General features: G+C 35.1%; 3 protein-coding genes across 3 annotated transcripts; 1 reads left to right on the top strand and 2 right to left on the bottom strand.

The window, feature by feature from the left end:
• Window positions 1-1,278: 1,278 nt before the first annotated feature.
• On the bottom strand, window positions 1,279-4,982 carry zgc:91910 (Zinc finger protein 706-like). The gene is made up of 4 exons (XM_056479292.1): window positions 4,912-4,982; window positions 4,230-4,372; window positions 1,954-2,084; window positions 1,279-1,825 (listed from the first exon to the last, which is right to left on the bottom strand). The coding sequence occupies exons 2-3, from the start codon at window positions 4,362-4,364 to the stop codon at window positions 1,989-1,991; spliced, it is 231 nt and encodes a 76-aa protein (XP_056335267.1). The 5' UTR covers window positions 4,365-4,372; window positions 4,912-4,982; the 3' UTR covers window positions 1,279-1,825; window positions 1,954-1,988.
• Window positions 4,983-5,357: 375 nt separating this feature from the next.
• psma2b (proteasome 20S subunit alpha 2b) lies at window positions 5,358-10,087 on the top strand. The gene is made up of 8 exons (XM_056479866.1): window positions 5,358-5,447; window positions 6,296-6,372; window positions 8,215-8,347; window positions 8,776-8,898; window positions 8,974-9,055; window positions 9,144-9,217; window positions 9,333-9,390; window positions 9,843-10,087. The coding sequence occupies exons 1-8, from the start codon at window positions 5,407-5,409 to the stop codon at window positions 9,957-9,959; spliced, it is 705 nt and encodes a 234-aa protein (XP_056335841.1). The 5' UTR covers window positions 5,358-5,406; the 3' UTR covers window positions 9,960-10,087.
• On the bottom strand, window positions 9,057-13,308 carry ntaq1 (N-terminal glutamine amidase 1). The gene is made up of 6 exons (XM_056479867.1): window positions 13,047-13,308; window positions 12,869-12,968; window positions 11,788-11,838; window positions 11,512-11,660; window positions 10,494-10,618; window positions 9,057-10,391 (listed from the first exon to the last, which is right to left on the bottom strand). The coding sequence occupies exons 1-6, from the start codon at window positions 13,124-13,126 to the stop codon at window positions 10,288-10,290; spliced, it is 609 nt and encodes a 202-aa protein (XP_056335842.1). The 5' UTR covers window positions 13,127-13,308; the 3' UTR covers window positions 9,057-10,287.
• Window positions 13,309-14,527: the final 1,219 nt, after the last annotated feature.

Genomic DNA, 14,527 nt, shown 5'->3' with positions numbered 1-14,527 from the left:
TAAGTTCACGAATCAATTTAAAATGTCTGGATGAACCTTATTATAGTAGCCTTGGCCTATTCAAGTTTCTTAATCTGCGTAAAGAATAACTGGCTGTTTAAATTAATTTTGCATCATAAAAAGATATCAGTAAAGGTGTCTGCAACTTTTGCGAAGCATCAAATCACAGTCATATTAACTGTCAAATCATGTGCATGACTGCGTAAAGCTGTGGTCACACTAGAGTTTGAGCTTGCAAAATTCTGTAGTACGGCGCTGTGAAAAGGGGTGGGATTAAACAAGATGATTAGACATTTAAAAAAGCAACGATTGGTCCATGTTTTAAATTCCTGTCCAGAGAGGTCATGTTTTCGATTGGTCCGACGCATTCGTGTGTGATGAATGGAAGTCTATGGGGGAGAAAAGTGCAGTGTGACCACAGCTTCAATTATTATTCATTAAAAAAAAAAACTAACAAAAAAACCACACAAACACACACACACACACAAAAAATGAACAGTCGAATATTGTGCATGTCTACTATCATACACAAAATGTACTAAAGCTGGGTCGGTACTTTAAAATAGTGTCTGTTTGTATCTAAAAAGTCCATATTAATAAAGTTCTCTTTGAACCTCTTGCGGAGAACCACCCCGTGAAGGTTTTTGTACTTTTATTTTTGAGTGCAGATTGCCTAAAATGTATTTAATGTTTAACTATTTTTTCTAAGTGTATATAACTACTACTGTAAGAAAATATCAGCATTCGGTACATACTTTCAGTATTACCTTTGTTTGAATGACCCGATGCAATCCTGTTTATATGAAATAAGCCTGCTCCTGAGCAGGTTTGAGCTACCTGACCTGTTAGCTATGACAACTCTTGGATGAGTTTTTAAGAACGAAATGATCCTGGACCATGTGAAATCGTCAATAACCAAATCTAGTTAATTTAGTAATCCATATGTGAAGAATGGACCCCAGCTCTCAGAACACAGTAAACATAGTAAGTGTATTTATGCGCACACGCACATTATAAAATCTCCTGTTTTACTCCATTTAAAAGCCAGATACTTTTTTGTGCAGGCCTAAAGGGTTAATGCTGTCAACTGATGATCAACAGTAAAAATTACACATTTTCCCTCATCTCAACAGGTAAACAATCAATAATGCGCTAAACCTATTACAATCATGGCTAAACCTATGACATATGGCCTATTATTTAAGCCTAAAAATTATAATTCTATAATAATAATAATAATTCTTTATATTTTAACAATGAAACACACATATGGACCACTATATGCATATACATTTATTGAAAACGTTAGAAAACAAAGTAACAAAAGCATATTTGTGGGTCCCGACTCATTATTCTGAATGCTAGAAGGAACAGGTGCAAATTTTTGCATTTGTGATCATTTTAAGCATGTCAATCAATGCATCTCAATCCTAATCCTAGTCAATGCATATTCGTAATACACAGTGGTGCACCACTCCATTTTGGTTCACAGTTAAAAGATCAGGGCACGTACATTTTTATGGATTGCAGCACCTAATATTATTTTAAAATATAATCTTACTTTACAGGGATGAAGCGCCACAGGGTATTGGAAAAGTGGTGAATAAATATGGCGAGATACAGCACATGGCAATGGGACTGTCAATTCACAGCACACTTGGAAAGATGGAAGCTATATGCACATATAAAAATATCAACAAAAAAGAAAAAGTGTGCTGGTGTGCTCGAGTTCACCCCAAGATCTCCTTTGTCATGGCATCCAAATGGTCCATGTTTGTGAAATACATCAGTCGGCTGAGTCGAATAACATTTCTTTCTCCAGAGTCTGAAAAAAAGAGGACAATCATTCACAAATTCAATCTCAACGTTAAAGTTACACAATTTATTTAAAGTACTTTTAGGTTTGATTCTCAATTCCATCATTGCTTTTGGAAACATTTGTATTAGACTCACCCCTGCGTTAGGTCCATGTTGGTTTATTCTATCCTTTAGGCTTGAACATCTGCCAGCTCAGCAGGCATGGGGGACTTTGGGTGTTTACTTTCAAAATGCTGTTTAAATGTCTTGGGGTCTGGCATCTGTGTCTATACAGTATGTATATAAAAAAAACATTTCTCAGCAAGCATGCACAGAGAGGATTGGGTACAGCTGCTTTTGTTCATTAGCACAAGAAAACTAAATTACGCTGAAAATATGGTCCGTACTGATTTATAAAGTCACAGCTACCAGAAATTCAACAATCTAAATAGCACATACAGATTAGGGTTGTCAAAAGTATCGAGTTCACTACCAATCAGTGGTGAAATTTTTAAAACGTCCATTTTCCACTAACATTTAACCGCTTGCTTGGTCATTTCTGTTGAAATCATTACCACAATGGTCAATGAGCTGCGTTTAAGTGCTCAAATGTTAGTAGAAAATTAATGTTTTTTTCAAACATTCAATACAGATTGGTAGCGAACTATACTTTTAACAACCCTGATTCAGGTAAATAGAAAATAATATATGGGCCTCATGGTGAAATACTGCAATCTTTATAAGTGAAAGTAACTTTCGATGTTACATTGATTACCCCTGTTATCAACAAAGTAGGACTGTCAAATGTATTGACTTCGGTACTAACTGGGACTGAAAAAAAAAATTGTAAATTAAAATAAATTTTAAAAAAGTCGATTTCCCGCTAACATTTCCAGCTGATTAATCGATGAGCCAACATGTGAATGATCTGCTGATAGGTCAATGCCAATCAGCTGTTAAAGAACATGCTCAACAGCACTCAAATGTTGTATGAGACAATGAAGTATGAGAGGGCAATAACTCTTGCGCTGATGCTGTTGGTTTACAATGGAGGACACACAAGTTGTATTTTATACACATATCATGGATGTTTATATATAAAAAATGTTGGTCAAGATTAAAGGGTTAACCAAAAATGAAAATTCAGTTTTAATCACTCACCCTCTTGTTGTTTTAAATGCAATTTTTTTGAGCTCCCTCATCCTCCATACACAACAACGGTCCCAAGACATTCAAAGTCCAGAAAATAAACAAAAAACATTGTCAAAATATTTAATGTCATTCAGTGGTTCAACAGTAATCATACAAACCCCTAAGAATACTTGTGTGCCAAATAAAACTGTAAAAACAACTTTGTTATATGTCCTCCACATCAAATCAGGGTGCGTGTTTAACATACAATGCTTACATTTGCAATACAACACTAGAGTGTTGCGCTGCTGACTCTAATGTCAGTGTCATATTTCCCATAGTACTTGCACACCCTGATGAGCAAGAGAAGGTATAGGTGAACAAAGTCATATTTACAGTTGAGACAGACAAGTGTTTTGGGAGCTTCAAATGATCACACTTGAACCACTGAAGTCACATGAAATGTTTTGGATTGTTCTTCTGGACTTTGAATGTCTCGGGACTGTTGCAGTCTACAGAAGATTAAGGAGCAGCTATCAAATTTCACCTAAAATATCTTAATTTGTGTTCCTAATATTAACAAAGTCTTAGGGAATTGGAACGACATGATTAATTGATTGATTAATAACAATTTTCATTTCTGGGTGAACTAACAACTTACTAAATTTTACAAATACTTTCTGTTTCTTGCAGTTCTCATCATTAGACATAAATCAGGGTTTCAACAGGTTTCATCGAGTTAAATATAAGACCCTTTTAAAACCATAATGACAAATGAAATTTCAGAATTGCACAAGGCTAAAACGCTAAAGATTTTTTCTGTAGCCAAGTTAAAACCTTAAGAAAAACAAAAAAAACAAGTGTTAATGTAAGGAAGATAATTAAACCATTATTTACTTAGGTAAATAGAAATAATAAATAAACATTTCTTAAAACTTTTATTGAAATATATTGTTAGAGATTGGATAGGTGTTGGCCCAATTGGGTTTAGCTTTACATGGATATTAAAAATTAAGACCCATGTAAAATGATTTAAGACCTACAACACTATTTCAGTGGATTTAAAAATGTTTTTTGAAATGTAAGACCCTGCAGATACCCTGATAAATATATCGTCAAGGGTCACGTTAATTCTGTTGTGCCCACACTTTTTTCATACTGGTAGCCATTGACATGCATGCTCTAAATCCCTAAGGAGAACAGTTTCAGCTAAAAATCATATGTTCTTTTGATGAATTTGTGTTCTTTCATCTGCATTTTGTGAAACTATGTCCACAATTTAGGTTACACAAATGTCTCACCCTGCACACAGGACATGTGTGGACCAGTGCTGCTTTGGCTGCAGTCTTCTGATCCGCTCCTTGAGCTTTCTTTTTCTCAGCTGCCTTTTTTGCATTCTTCTGCTGGGACTGGATCTTCTGCTGCCCACGAGCCATGGCCTTCTCTAAAACAAATGGACATTTACAGATTTGGTTACAGACATGCATAACGCTCACAGTGTCAGTCATGATCGTCTTTTTCCTTACATAAAAAGTGAATAATGGCTGAGACTGCGGAGTGGTTTGAAACAATATGAAAAGATGAGATGAAGGCAGTTTACATGTTTGTGTGAAATATCACCAAAAATAAGTATCAAACTCAACAGAACAAATGTTAAAAACGACGTAGTTTTATTACTAAGCTTTACTAATTATTAACAAACGTAAAATAAGAGTTCATAAATGTAAAAAATAGCTAATACGGTCCACTTTTCAAGAAGGAGAATCCCAAATTTAAAACCCCAAAAAATCCCACTCAGGAGAGCGTGAAGATCACATTAGCCGGTAGCTTATCCGCCCTCTTTAAAGTCTTCTTACCAGTGTAGTTAAACAGACAAACGTAAAAGAAATACAATCAACACGACCTACACCAGCTTCTATAAACATCTAAAAATGTACCTATATAGAGAAATATCGAATATTGATCAGTTTTCAGAGACAATACCTCGGCGTCAAGACACGATAGGAAGTAACGCTCAACTGTTACTGACGCGATTCAACAGCTTCCGTTCCGTCAGAAGCGCTTACACAATAAACGTTTCCCTCGACAATTCAAATTGTAAAACAAACATAGATTGATTAGATGAATAAATAATAGACCAGTGTTTATTTCTTTATAACATTTCAAGTGTATAAATATATATTTATAACGTTAGTTTTTTTATATATATATTCACTAACACATAAATGACGGAATGAGCCTAAATACACACTATCATTTATTCATCTTCAAGTTTATGTCATGCAACAGTCAAGCTTTATTTTTATAATTGTATCACTTTATTGTATTAAAAACTATGGGAATATAATAAATGCCTCAAATATATAACGAGTAGCGGTGTAATTCTACAGTGAGTTTCTTTTATTTTGACGAGTGAGCTCACACACTTGGCGGAAGTTGTTTAAAGCGTTTCCGTAGCAAAAAAAAAAAAAGGCAAAAATGGCAGAACGAGGATACAGTTTTTCTCTCACAACATTTAGGTAATTATGTCATATATACATCCATATGTGTCTCTAATATTTCAATATACATATCTTCTAGCATATGTTCAGTTAAAATGTTGTGTTTTGTCCTAACAGCGTGTTACATGTACTTAATTACAAGTCGCACCGGAGATGCACTGTCACGGTGTTAGTAGCAGTGAAGCCTTTTCATCTGTTTTCTTTTTTATTTACAGGATTTTATTGTTTGTGCTTTCTCTTTTATCTCGAATTACTTTAATTTCTGTCGTATTTTAATTTCGGTTACGCATTGCTTTGTTTGCATGTTGTTTCGTTTTCTTGGTTACTAGTGTATTACCTTGTTTAACTTTTGTGATTCATACTGTAACTTATAGTATGACAAGATTGAGGCAAAGTTGGTTTTATATTCACACATTCAGACTTTCTCCTTAATTAAAAAGTATTATTTGCAAAATTCTAAAAAGTGAAATGATATAAGCAGCCGCCGACTACCAAAGTACAAGTTCACAGTCAAATAAATAGTGCTAATGTTGTTTTAAAGTCATACTCGCATCTGATTTCAGACCGAATATTCAAAGTATCATAGTAAACACTATAGGGAGCGTGTCACAAGTTGTCATTAAACGAATGTGCAACTATAAAACCAACTTTATCTCAATCATGACAAGCTAGTAGAAAGTATTAGTGTGAGGCTTTTGTTCAAGTTGATAATCTTTTGGTTTAAAATATTAAACGCCCGAGTTCAGAATCAACATAAAGTATGAAGTGTCTGCATTTGTCAAAAAAAAAATGCATTCGGTTTTTTTTTAGATACATCTCGGTTGCCTTTTATCTCGAACTGATGTTTTTTTTATTTTAATCCACAGCCCGTCTGGCAAACTGGTGCAGATTGAATATGCTCTGGCCGCAGTGGCAGCTGGTGCTCCATCTGTAGGAATCAAAGGCAAGTTTGTATAGAGCATCACAAACTTCACTGACCATGATGTGAAGAACGGTTTTCACACGATTTAAAACCTTAACTTTTCCAAACAAACCATGGTAAATCTTGAAACTGTTATCGTCCCATGACTAGCAGAAACGGATCATTTTTACACTGCATAAATACACAGAAGTACTTGTGAAGTGTCTACAACTCTGTATTCATTTAAAATTATTTTAAATAATATTTTAACACAAAAAGTAAATTTTTCATGATGCCTTGCTAAAAAGTTATAATAGTAACAGTATATATACAGTGCTCAGCATAACTGAGTACAGCCCATTTTGAAAATGAACATTTTTATTAATTTCTCAGGGGATATGGGTAATATAAATATGGGTGCATTTGAACAAAACTGATTTTTTAAACGGATATATTTACTAAAATAATATTTTAGTCACAGAACATCTTTAGAAATGAAAAGATAATACATTTAAATTCAAGCAAAATATTGCAAAATAATTACAAACTACATTTCAAAATTTGTAACAATTTTAGATATTTTTTTTTGTTTATCTTGATTTTTGATATTTGAAAAAAGTTATTTAATATTTTTCCCTAACATAAAAATGTGGGCCACTAATTTTTGAACCATTATTGCAAGTTATTTTGTTAGATAAGCTCCAGATTTGGCTTCAGTACTGACTAAACTAATGTATATGCACAAATATAATATTGTAAAGCATCATATATAACATATTTAAATGAGAGATTTGTAGGGGGTGTCATATATGCTGAACACTGTATTTATTTTGTCCCAAAAGAGAGAGAGAAAGAAAAAAGCATTGTCTATAGATGCAACGACCAGCTTTAAATGAAAAAAATTACATTTCTCTGTCATTGATCGCATGTTTACAGTGCTTAATCAGATAAGAATGATTTCCTTCTAATTATTAGTACTTTTTGTCTCATTTTTATTCACATTCATACACAAAGTTTATGTGAAAATTACTTAAAGCAGCCTTTCTGAAAAAGTGGTCTTGCACTTATGTACTCTACGCTGCGGATCAGAGCAGTCATGATTTAGTCTGGCTTTAAAGGGGACTTATTATGCAAAAATCATGTTTATCGCAACAGTGTGAGAATATAGCCAGCCTCTAATAATAAAAATTCATTCCAATTTTTATAATCACACTTAATAAAAACAGTGGGCAGAAACACTTTGACATTTTCCCATTGTACATGTCATTGGAGGGAAAAAGTCCCTGTCATTAGTGACTTGCATAGACAGAGAAGCAGCCGTCCGCCACTAGAGTTTTCACACTGTATCTGCCAAAGATAATTTTAGAGGCATTTTAAATATGGTGTTTTAGGATGCATAAATGAACACTGTAGTCTCTATAAACCACCTTCATGTTTGCCACTTATTTCGACATTTTCAGATTTCACAGACATGTTAGTCCTGTTTTAAGTCTGCTGCTATGCTGGCACACAGGCATTTGTAGCTCCGCCCTCCGTTGAAAAGCATGCTGCGACAACAATCTCATTTCAATTTAAAGCGACAATCAATTAGCAATTTGGATCAAAGCCTAAAAGAATCAGTTTCAAAGAGTTACAATTATTGTGGGCTATTTTTAGATGAAACGTCACATACACACTCAAGGGACATCAGAGATTTATTTTACATCTTGTAAAAAGGGGTCATAATAGCGCGTATTATGTCTTTACACATAACGAGTGTCTGATGTTCTTAATTATAGTACATTTCTATGGGTTTGAGAACATACTGACGGTATGGATTCTCCAATAATATAACATTAATTGTACATTTGTTTTCAAGGCCCCTTTTGTAATTTTTTTTTGCAGCATCAAATGGAGTTGTGCTGGCAACAGAGAAGAAACAAAAGTCCATACTGTACGATGAACAGAGCGTGCACAAAGTTGAACCGATAACCAAACACATTGGCATGGTGTACAGTGGAATGGGCCCCGATTACAGGTATTAAATAACATTATTTATAAATATATATAATTTTTTTTTTTAGAACAAATGGTTGATATGATGTATAAATGCATAAATTCTGGAATGGGCCTTATAGCTGAACCTGCCATCATGCATTGGAATCTTTTTGGCTCAACACTTCCGGTCTCATTCATTTCCACTGATTTCTAGACGTTACAACCCACTTGTTATGCTGCTTGATATTGCAAACTGATACTTTCTTTTTATATTATTCTACTTTTTATGTACAGTCATGGACACTTATTTGTAAAGCAAGTAGTTTGACCGATTTCAGCCATTTAATATTCCTAGTAATTTCAGCCATAGGCCACTGAATCAGAAGTTCTAAAACAACAAAAACAATAACAAAAACGAGCGCACTTAACAGAATAAGGTCAATAGAAATTATCTCTGTTTTTTGACAGGGTGCTGGTCAGAAGAGCAAGAAAGCTGGCTCAGCAGTATTTCCTGGTCTATCAAGAGCCAATCCCAACAGGCCAGCTGGTGCAGAGAGTGGCTTCTGTTATGCAAGAATACACACAGTCAGGGTATGTTTCCTTCTTGTCTATTGTTACTCTACTAGACACAAAGTCCCTAAAGTAATTTACTGTTGTGTTTTATAGAGGCGTGCGCCCATTTGGAGTGTCTCTCCTTATTGCTGGGTGGGACGAAGACCGACCATACTTATTTCAGTCAGACCCATCGGTACAATAAATAAAAAACGTTTTATTTACTGCTCATTTATTTGATCACATCACATTATAATGTCATGCATTTCTCTGATATCCCACAGGGAGCATACTTCGCCTGGAAAGCAACAGCAATGGGAAAGAACTATGTGAATGGAAAAACGTTCCTAGAAAAAAGGTATCACGTTGTACACTTTAGCAGCTTGAATAATTGATATTTGGCAAATCGTTATTGATTTTATGACATAAGTTATTTTGCAAAAGTTGTACAGCACGGCTTTGTTTTCTTACAGATATAATGAAGATCTGGAACTTGAAGATGCTATACACACTGCCATCTTAACTTTGAAGGTGAGATAATCCTTAAACTATTAACTCAAACAAGACTGAAGGTTTCAATTAGTTAGATCGGGTGTGTTTAATTAGGGTTGGACCTAACTGTAGAGCTGTGGCCCCCAGCATTTTGACACCTGTGATCTAAAGCCTCTGTTGTAAATTTCAAAACATATTAAGTTATTATTGTAGGATTCAGCTTTTGCAGGATATCCCAGGTTTTATAAAGATATATTGAGCATGTGTGTGCAATAATGGAGTCTGTGCATATTTCAACTGTTTAGAAGGAGCATTTCTGCTGAAAGCTAAACTAAAAGAGAAGCACTTTTTCTGCTTTTCAACTAAAATGCATTCCCTTGTTTGCATGTCATTTTTATTGCAATCATCTCAAATAACTGAGCAGATCAAAAAACCCCAGTTCAAGTCAATCTCGACGAGGCCACATTATAGTGTTTTCTCTTTATCAACAGGAAAGTTTTGAAGGTCAGATGACAGAAGACAACATTGAGGTGGGCATCTGTAATGAAGCAGGGTTTCGCAGACTGTCACCCACTGAGGTGAAGGATTACCTGGCAGCCATTGCTTAAACTACAGCACTACAACTGCTTACACAGTTTCGCATTTCGGTTTGGTTGTTTGTTTAAGTTCTGCATTTTTATTATCTGTACATCTGTGTAACTGATTTCTTTATAAAAAGATACACATCATCAACAAATGACAACAATGACTGTCCTTTCTGTGACTTTTCTACCTGACTATAAGTCACATTGTCAACTGTTCAATAAGTAAAAAGAATTTCACAGGCTATAAATGTGTTTTTTGAGGCCTGCTTAGTCACATCATTGTCCGTCATAATAGGAGATCTTTCCCTGGGGCTCTGTTTATGTACATTTTTTTTTGTGTTGGCAAAAAACATTACTTTACTCCAAAGTGTTTAACAAAGTCTGAAAGGCTGTAAACCTCTCCATATCCCACTCGGGGATCCATGCAGATGAAGTCATCAAGATTCATTTTGGATTCTGAAAAGGACACGGATTCAGTGTAAGAGTGTAAATGGAAGAATAAATCAAATTATAGTATTTGCTGTACAAAAATCTGCAACAGATCTATACATAACAAACCTGATGTCTCTAAACATGGATATGCTGGAGGTGGCATACGCCAGTTCCCATCGGAGTCCTTCATATGAGACCGATCAGAAGCAAACTCCTTTAAATAAGTGTTCCCCGGTATGACTCGAAGTTTCCTAAAACAGCAAAGAGCTCAGTGATTACATTCAACCAAGACTGAAATGGCTAATATTATTATTATTATTATTATTATTATTAATAATAATATTACTCAAAGACAGAAGTTTAAGCATTTGAAAAAAATAAAAGCTAATAGTATATTAAAATTTTTGGGTAGTTTGGGTAGCAAAAAATATTATACTGAAAGTAAAAATAATTTAAATGGAGTTAAAGATTTGGCAGCGGGACCACGCCTCACTTTGTCTCCTTAACCAATCACCTACTCCCTAAAATTTATTTAAGGCAGACCAGACCTCTAGCACAGTTCTTCTCGTTCTCTCGAACCCACCCTCTATTTCCTTGCCTACCATTTACAATACCTATAATAATCTCTTCCCTCCTATGGTGAATCGGGGGTCCAATCACTCTATCAAAATACCACAGAGACTGTACCCCCACTCTTGAGTCTCTGGGCATCATCATAGGACCCGATCAACCTACCAACCTGTTCACCGTTTATCCTCTTACTTCCATTGCCCTTCATCACACTGTTCACTTACCAATTCTTTCATCCCTACAATAAAGTCTATCTCAAAGTGTGGCGTGGTCCATGCTGGTGAATTGACTATTGTGCATTCCCACAATTTACATAAGATGCGCTCTAAAATGTAGTTAAGTGTAACAGTGGTTTAAAATACTTAGTATTTTTAAAACAAGAATAATGTGATGACATACTAAATGAATAACATGAAGCTTCAAAATCCTAATTCATTTTTAAATCTTTATACAATTTTGTCATCACATTTTATTATGCCCTTTTCTTTTATAAAATTAATAAGTACTTACACTGATGGCAGATGGAACATTATTTCGTCTATTGTAAATTGCAGATTGGCCAGATAATACTTGCCTCCAGAAAGCAGGTCTCAAATGCTCGTCAGACTGAAAGGCCTCCTTTGAATATACATCAAGTGAACAAGGAAAGGGAAGAATGGTGTCTAAATCGTAAATAAAGCTCGGTCCTTGTTTACTTGCGTGTAGAAGAATAACATGGTAATCCTAAATGGAAGACAATATTTTTATATCAATAGATTACCTTAAAAAAAATTATATATATATATATATATATATATATATATATATATATATATATATATATATATATATATATATATAAAGATCCTACCCAAATAACTGGTTCATCCCCTCGACCGGACCTTTGTTTCCAAATAGGTATCTGAAATATTACATAATTTTTACACACACACACACACACATATATTATATATACACTGTACAGTCACCGGCCACTTTATTAGATACACCTTACTAGTACTGGGTTGGACCCCTTTTGCCTTCAGAACTGCCTTAATCCTTCAAGGCATAGATTCAACAAGGTACTAGAAATATTGCTCAAGAGATTTTGGTCGACATTGACATGATAGCATCCCATGGTTGCTGCAGATTTGTCGGCTCACATCCATGATGCAAATCTCCCGTACCACCACATCCCAAAGGTGCTCTATTGGATTGAGTTCTGGTCACTGTGGAGGCCATTTGGGTACAGTGAACTTATTTTCATGTTCAAGAAACCAGTCTGAGATGATTCGTGCTTTATGAAATGTTGCGATATCCTGCTGGAAGTAGCCATCAGAAGATGGGTACACTGTGGTCATAAAGGGATGGCCATGGTCGGCAAGAGTACTCAGGTAGGCTGTGGCGTTGACACGATACTCAATTTGTACTAATGGGCCCAAAGTGTGCCAAGAAAATATCACCCACACTATTACACCACCACCACCTGAAACATTGATACAAGGCGGGATAGATCCATGCTTTCATGTTGCCAAATTTTGACCCTACCATCCTAATGTTGCAGCAGAAATCAAGACTCATCAGACCAGGCAACGTTTTTTTCAATCTTCTATTGTAAAATTTTGGTAAGCCTGTGTGAATTGTAGCCTCTGTTTCCTGTTCTTGACTGACCGGACTGGCACCCGGTGTGGTCTTTGCCTAAAGTCGCTTAAATCCCTTTTCTTCCCCATTCTGGTGCTCGGTTTGAAATGCAGAAGATCGTCTTCACCATGTCTACATGCCAAAATGCATTGAGTTGCTGCCATGTGATTGGCTGATTATTGATTTGCGTTAATGAGCAGTTGAACAACCTAATACCTAATAAAGTGGCCGGTGAGTGTATATAGAAAATAGAAAACTGTAACGTTACATTACACTAAATGTAAAAATGTTTGTGTGAAGATGAACCTCACCTTCTTTCTTTCATTAGATATAAAGACTGCATACACCTCTTCCAAAGGACAATATCTCTGATTCTTGATATTTTCGCATAATTTCCACACATTCTCCTCACTGCAACAAACATTAAAATACATGTATGAATATGGTGCGTTTTCAATATGAAATAATGTTACCAATATTTTCACTTACCAGTAACAGCTGGTGTAAACACATTGGTTTCTGGACGGGGTGATCATTTTATATTCAGACGAAGCGCTTCCTTCATTCATTGTTTCCTTCCCTGTATAAGTATATATATAGTAGGTCCGCGCGGACTTCCAGTTATAACGACATGACAAAGGATAATAAATGTGTATAATGTTACAATAAAGCGATTCGCCTTACAATCAGACTGTTGTTTGTTACAATATATCTTGTCCGTAAGGAACTTCAGGGAATTTGTCGTTCCGGCGAGTCAATGAGGTGTTGCGCGAAAATTCACTCCTCATGTGAATTGCAAATATAACACTTGTACGATTATCAGCATAAATGTTGAACGGTCTAACTTTCATAAAACACAATTAGAAAACACGTTAGCGAAAGAAAATGTGCAGTTAGGCATCGTTCCCAACTAAATACAAGTAGCCAATGTATTGGTTTCTAATTTCAGGTTTCTAATCTGCTTGTATTTTTTGCTTGTTAATTTGGTCTTTGCCACATGGTTATATAAATATTCCTGCATATCTATTCATTGTTTCGTTAACTGTATATTGCTTTAAACTAAAAATGTGTTTTGTTTCAAATGCATGTCTATCTTAAATCCTTTCATTTCTTTTGACATATTCAATCATTAGAGCAGTGGTGCTCAACCCTGTTCCTGGAGATCGACCTTCCTGAAAAGTTCAGCTCCAACCCTGATCAAACACACCTGAACCAACTAATTAGGACCTGAACAGCACTTGATAATAACAGACAGGTGCATGTATGATATGGATTGCAACTGAAATCTACAGGAAGGTCGATCTGCAGGAACAGGGTTGGTCACCCCTGCATTAGAAAGTCCCGAAAATATGATTCAAACTTAAACTATCAGTCCATTCAAATTGGCTTCCAAAACCTCAGTTTGAGTTCATATTGAGGGGGTTTGAGCAAGTAGTCTAAATGAACAACTAAACGATATAGTCTTCAGAAGTTGATTCACACCTGCTCCTTTTGTCATAAAAATAAGCTTATGGCTCTAAATATAGGCTATGCATGTCTTCTGAGGTAATATGGTAAATATATAGGCCTACTTTTTTTGATTGAACACATTCTGAGAGATGTATTTATTTACTTACTAGCCCAACTGCACTTTTTGTTTTGATACCCCCGTTTTTGAAGTTAGGCTATTTACAATTTTACAACCCACTGCTTGCCAGCGCGATTCGTTTGTTCAAAATGAAATGTGATAACATTCAAATACTAATGTTATAAAGTAGGCTAAACTAACAAATATTAACCTCATTCTTTTAGCAAGGCTTATTATTCATCCTATGTTTTGAGTTGTAGCTATATGAAAACGCCCACCATTAACTTCTCGTTTTTACGAATCCCAGTATTAATGATCTCATTAACACTTATGGACCCACTGATTTGTGAGCTAGTGAAACAAGAAAGAGCTTAAATAAATAGTTATAATAAATAAACACGAA

The sequence above is a fragment of the Danio aesculapii genome, chromosome 19, assembly GCF_903798145.1.
Source record: "Danio aesculapii chromosome 19, fDanAes4.1, whole genome shotgun sequence".
NCBI lineage: Eukaryota > Metazoa > Chordata > Actinopteri > Cypriniformes > Danionidae > Danio > Danio aesculapii.
This window is presented reverse-complemented; position numbering and strand designations above follow the sequence as displayed.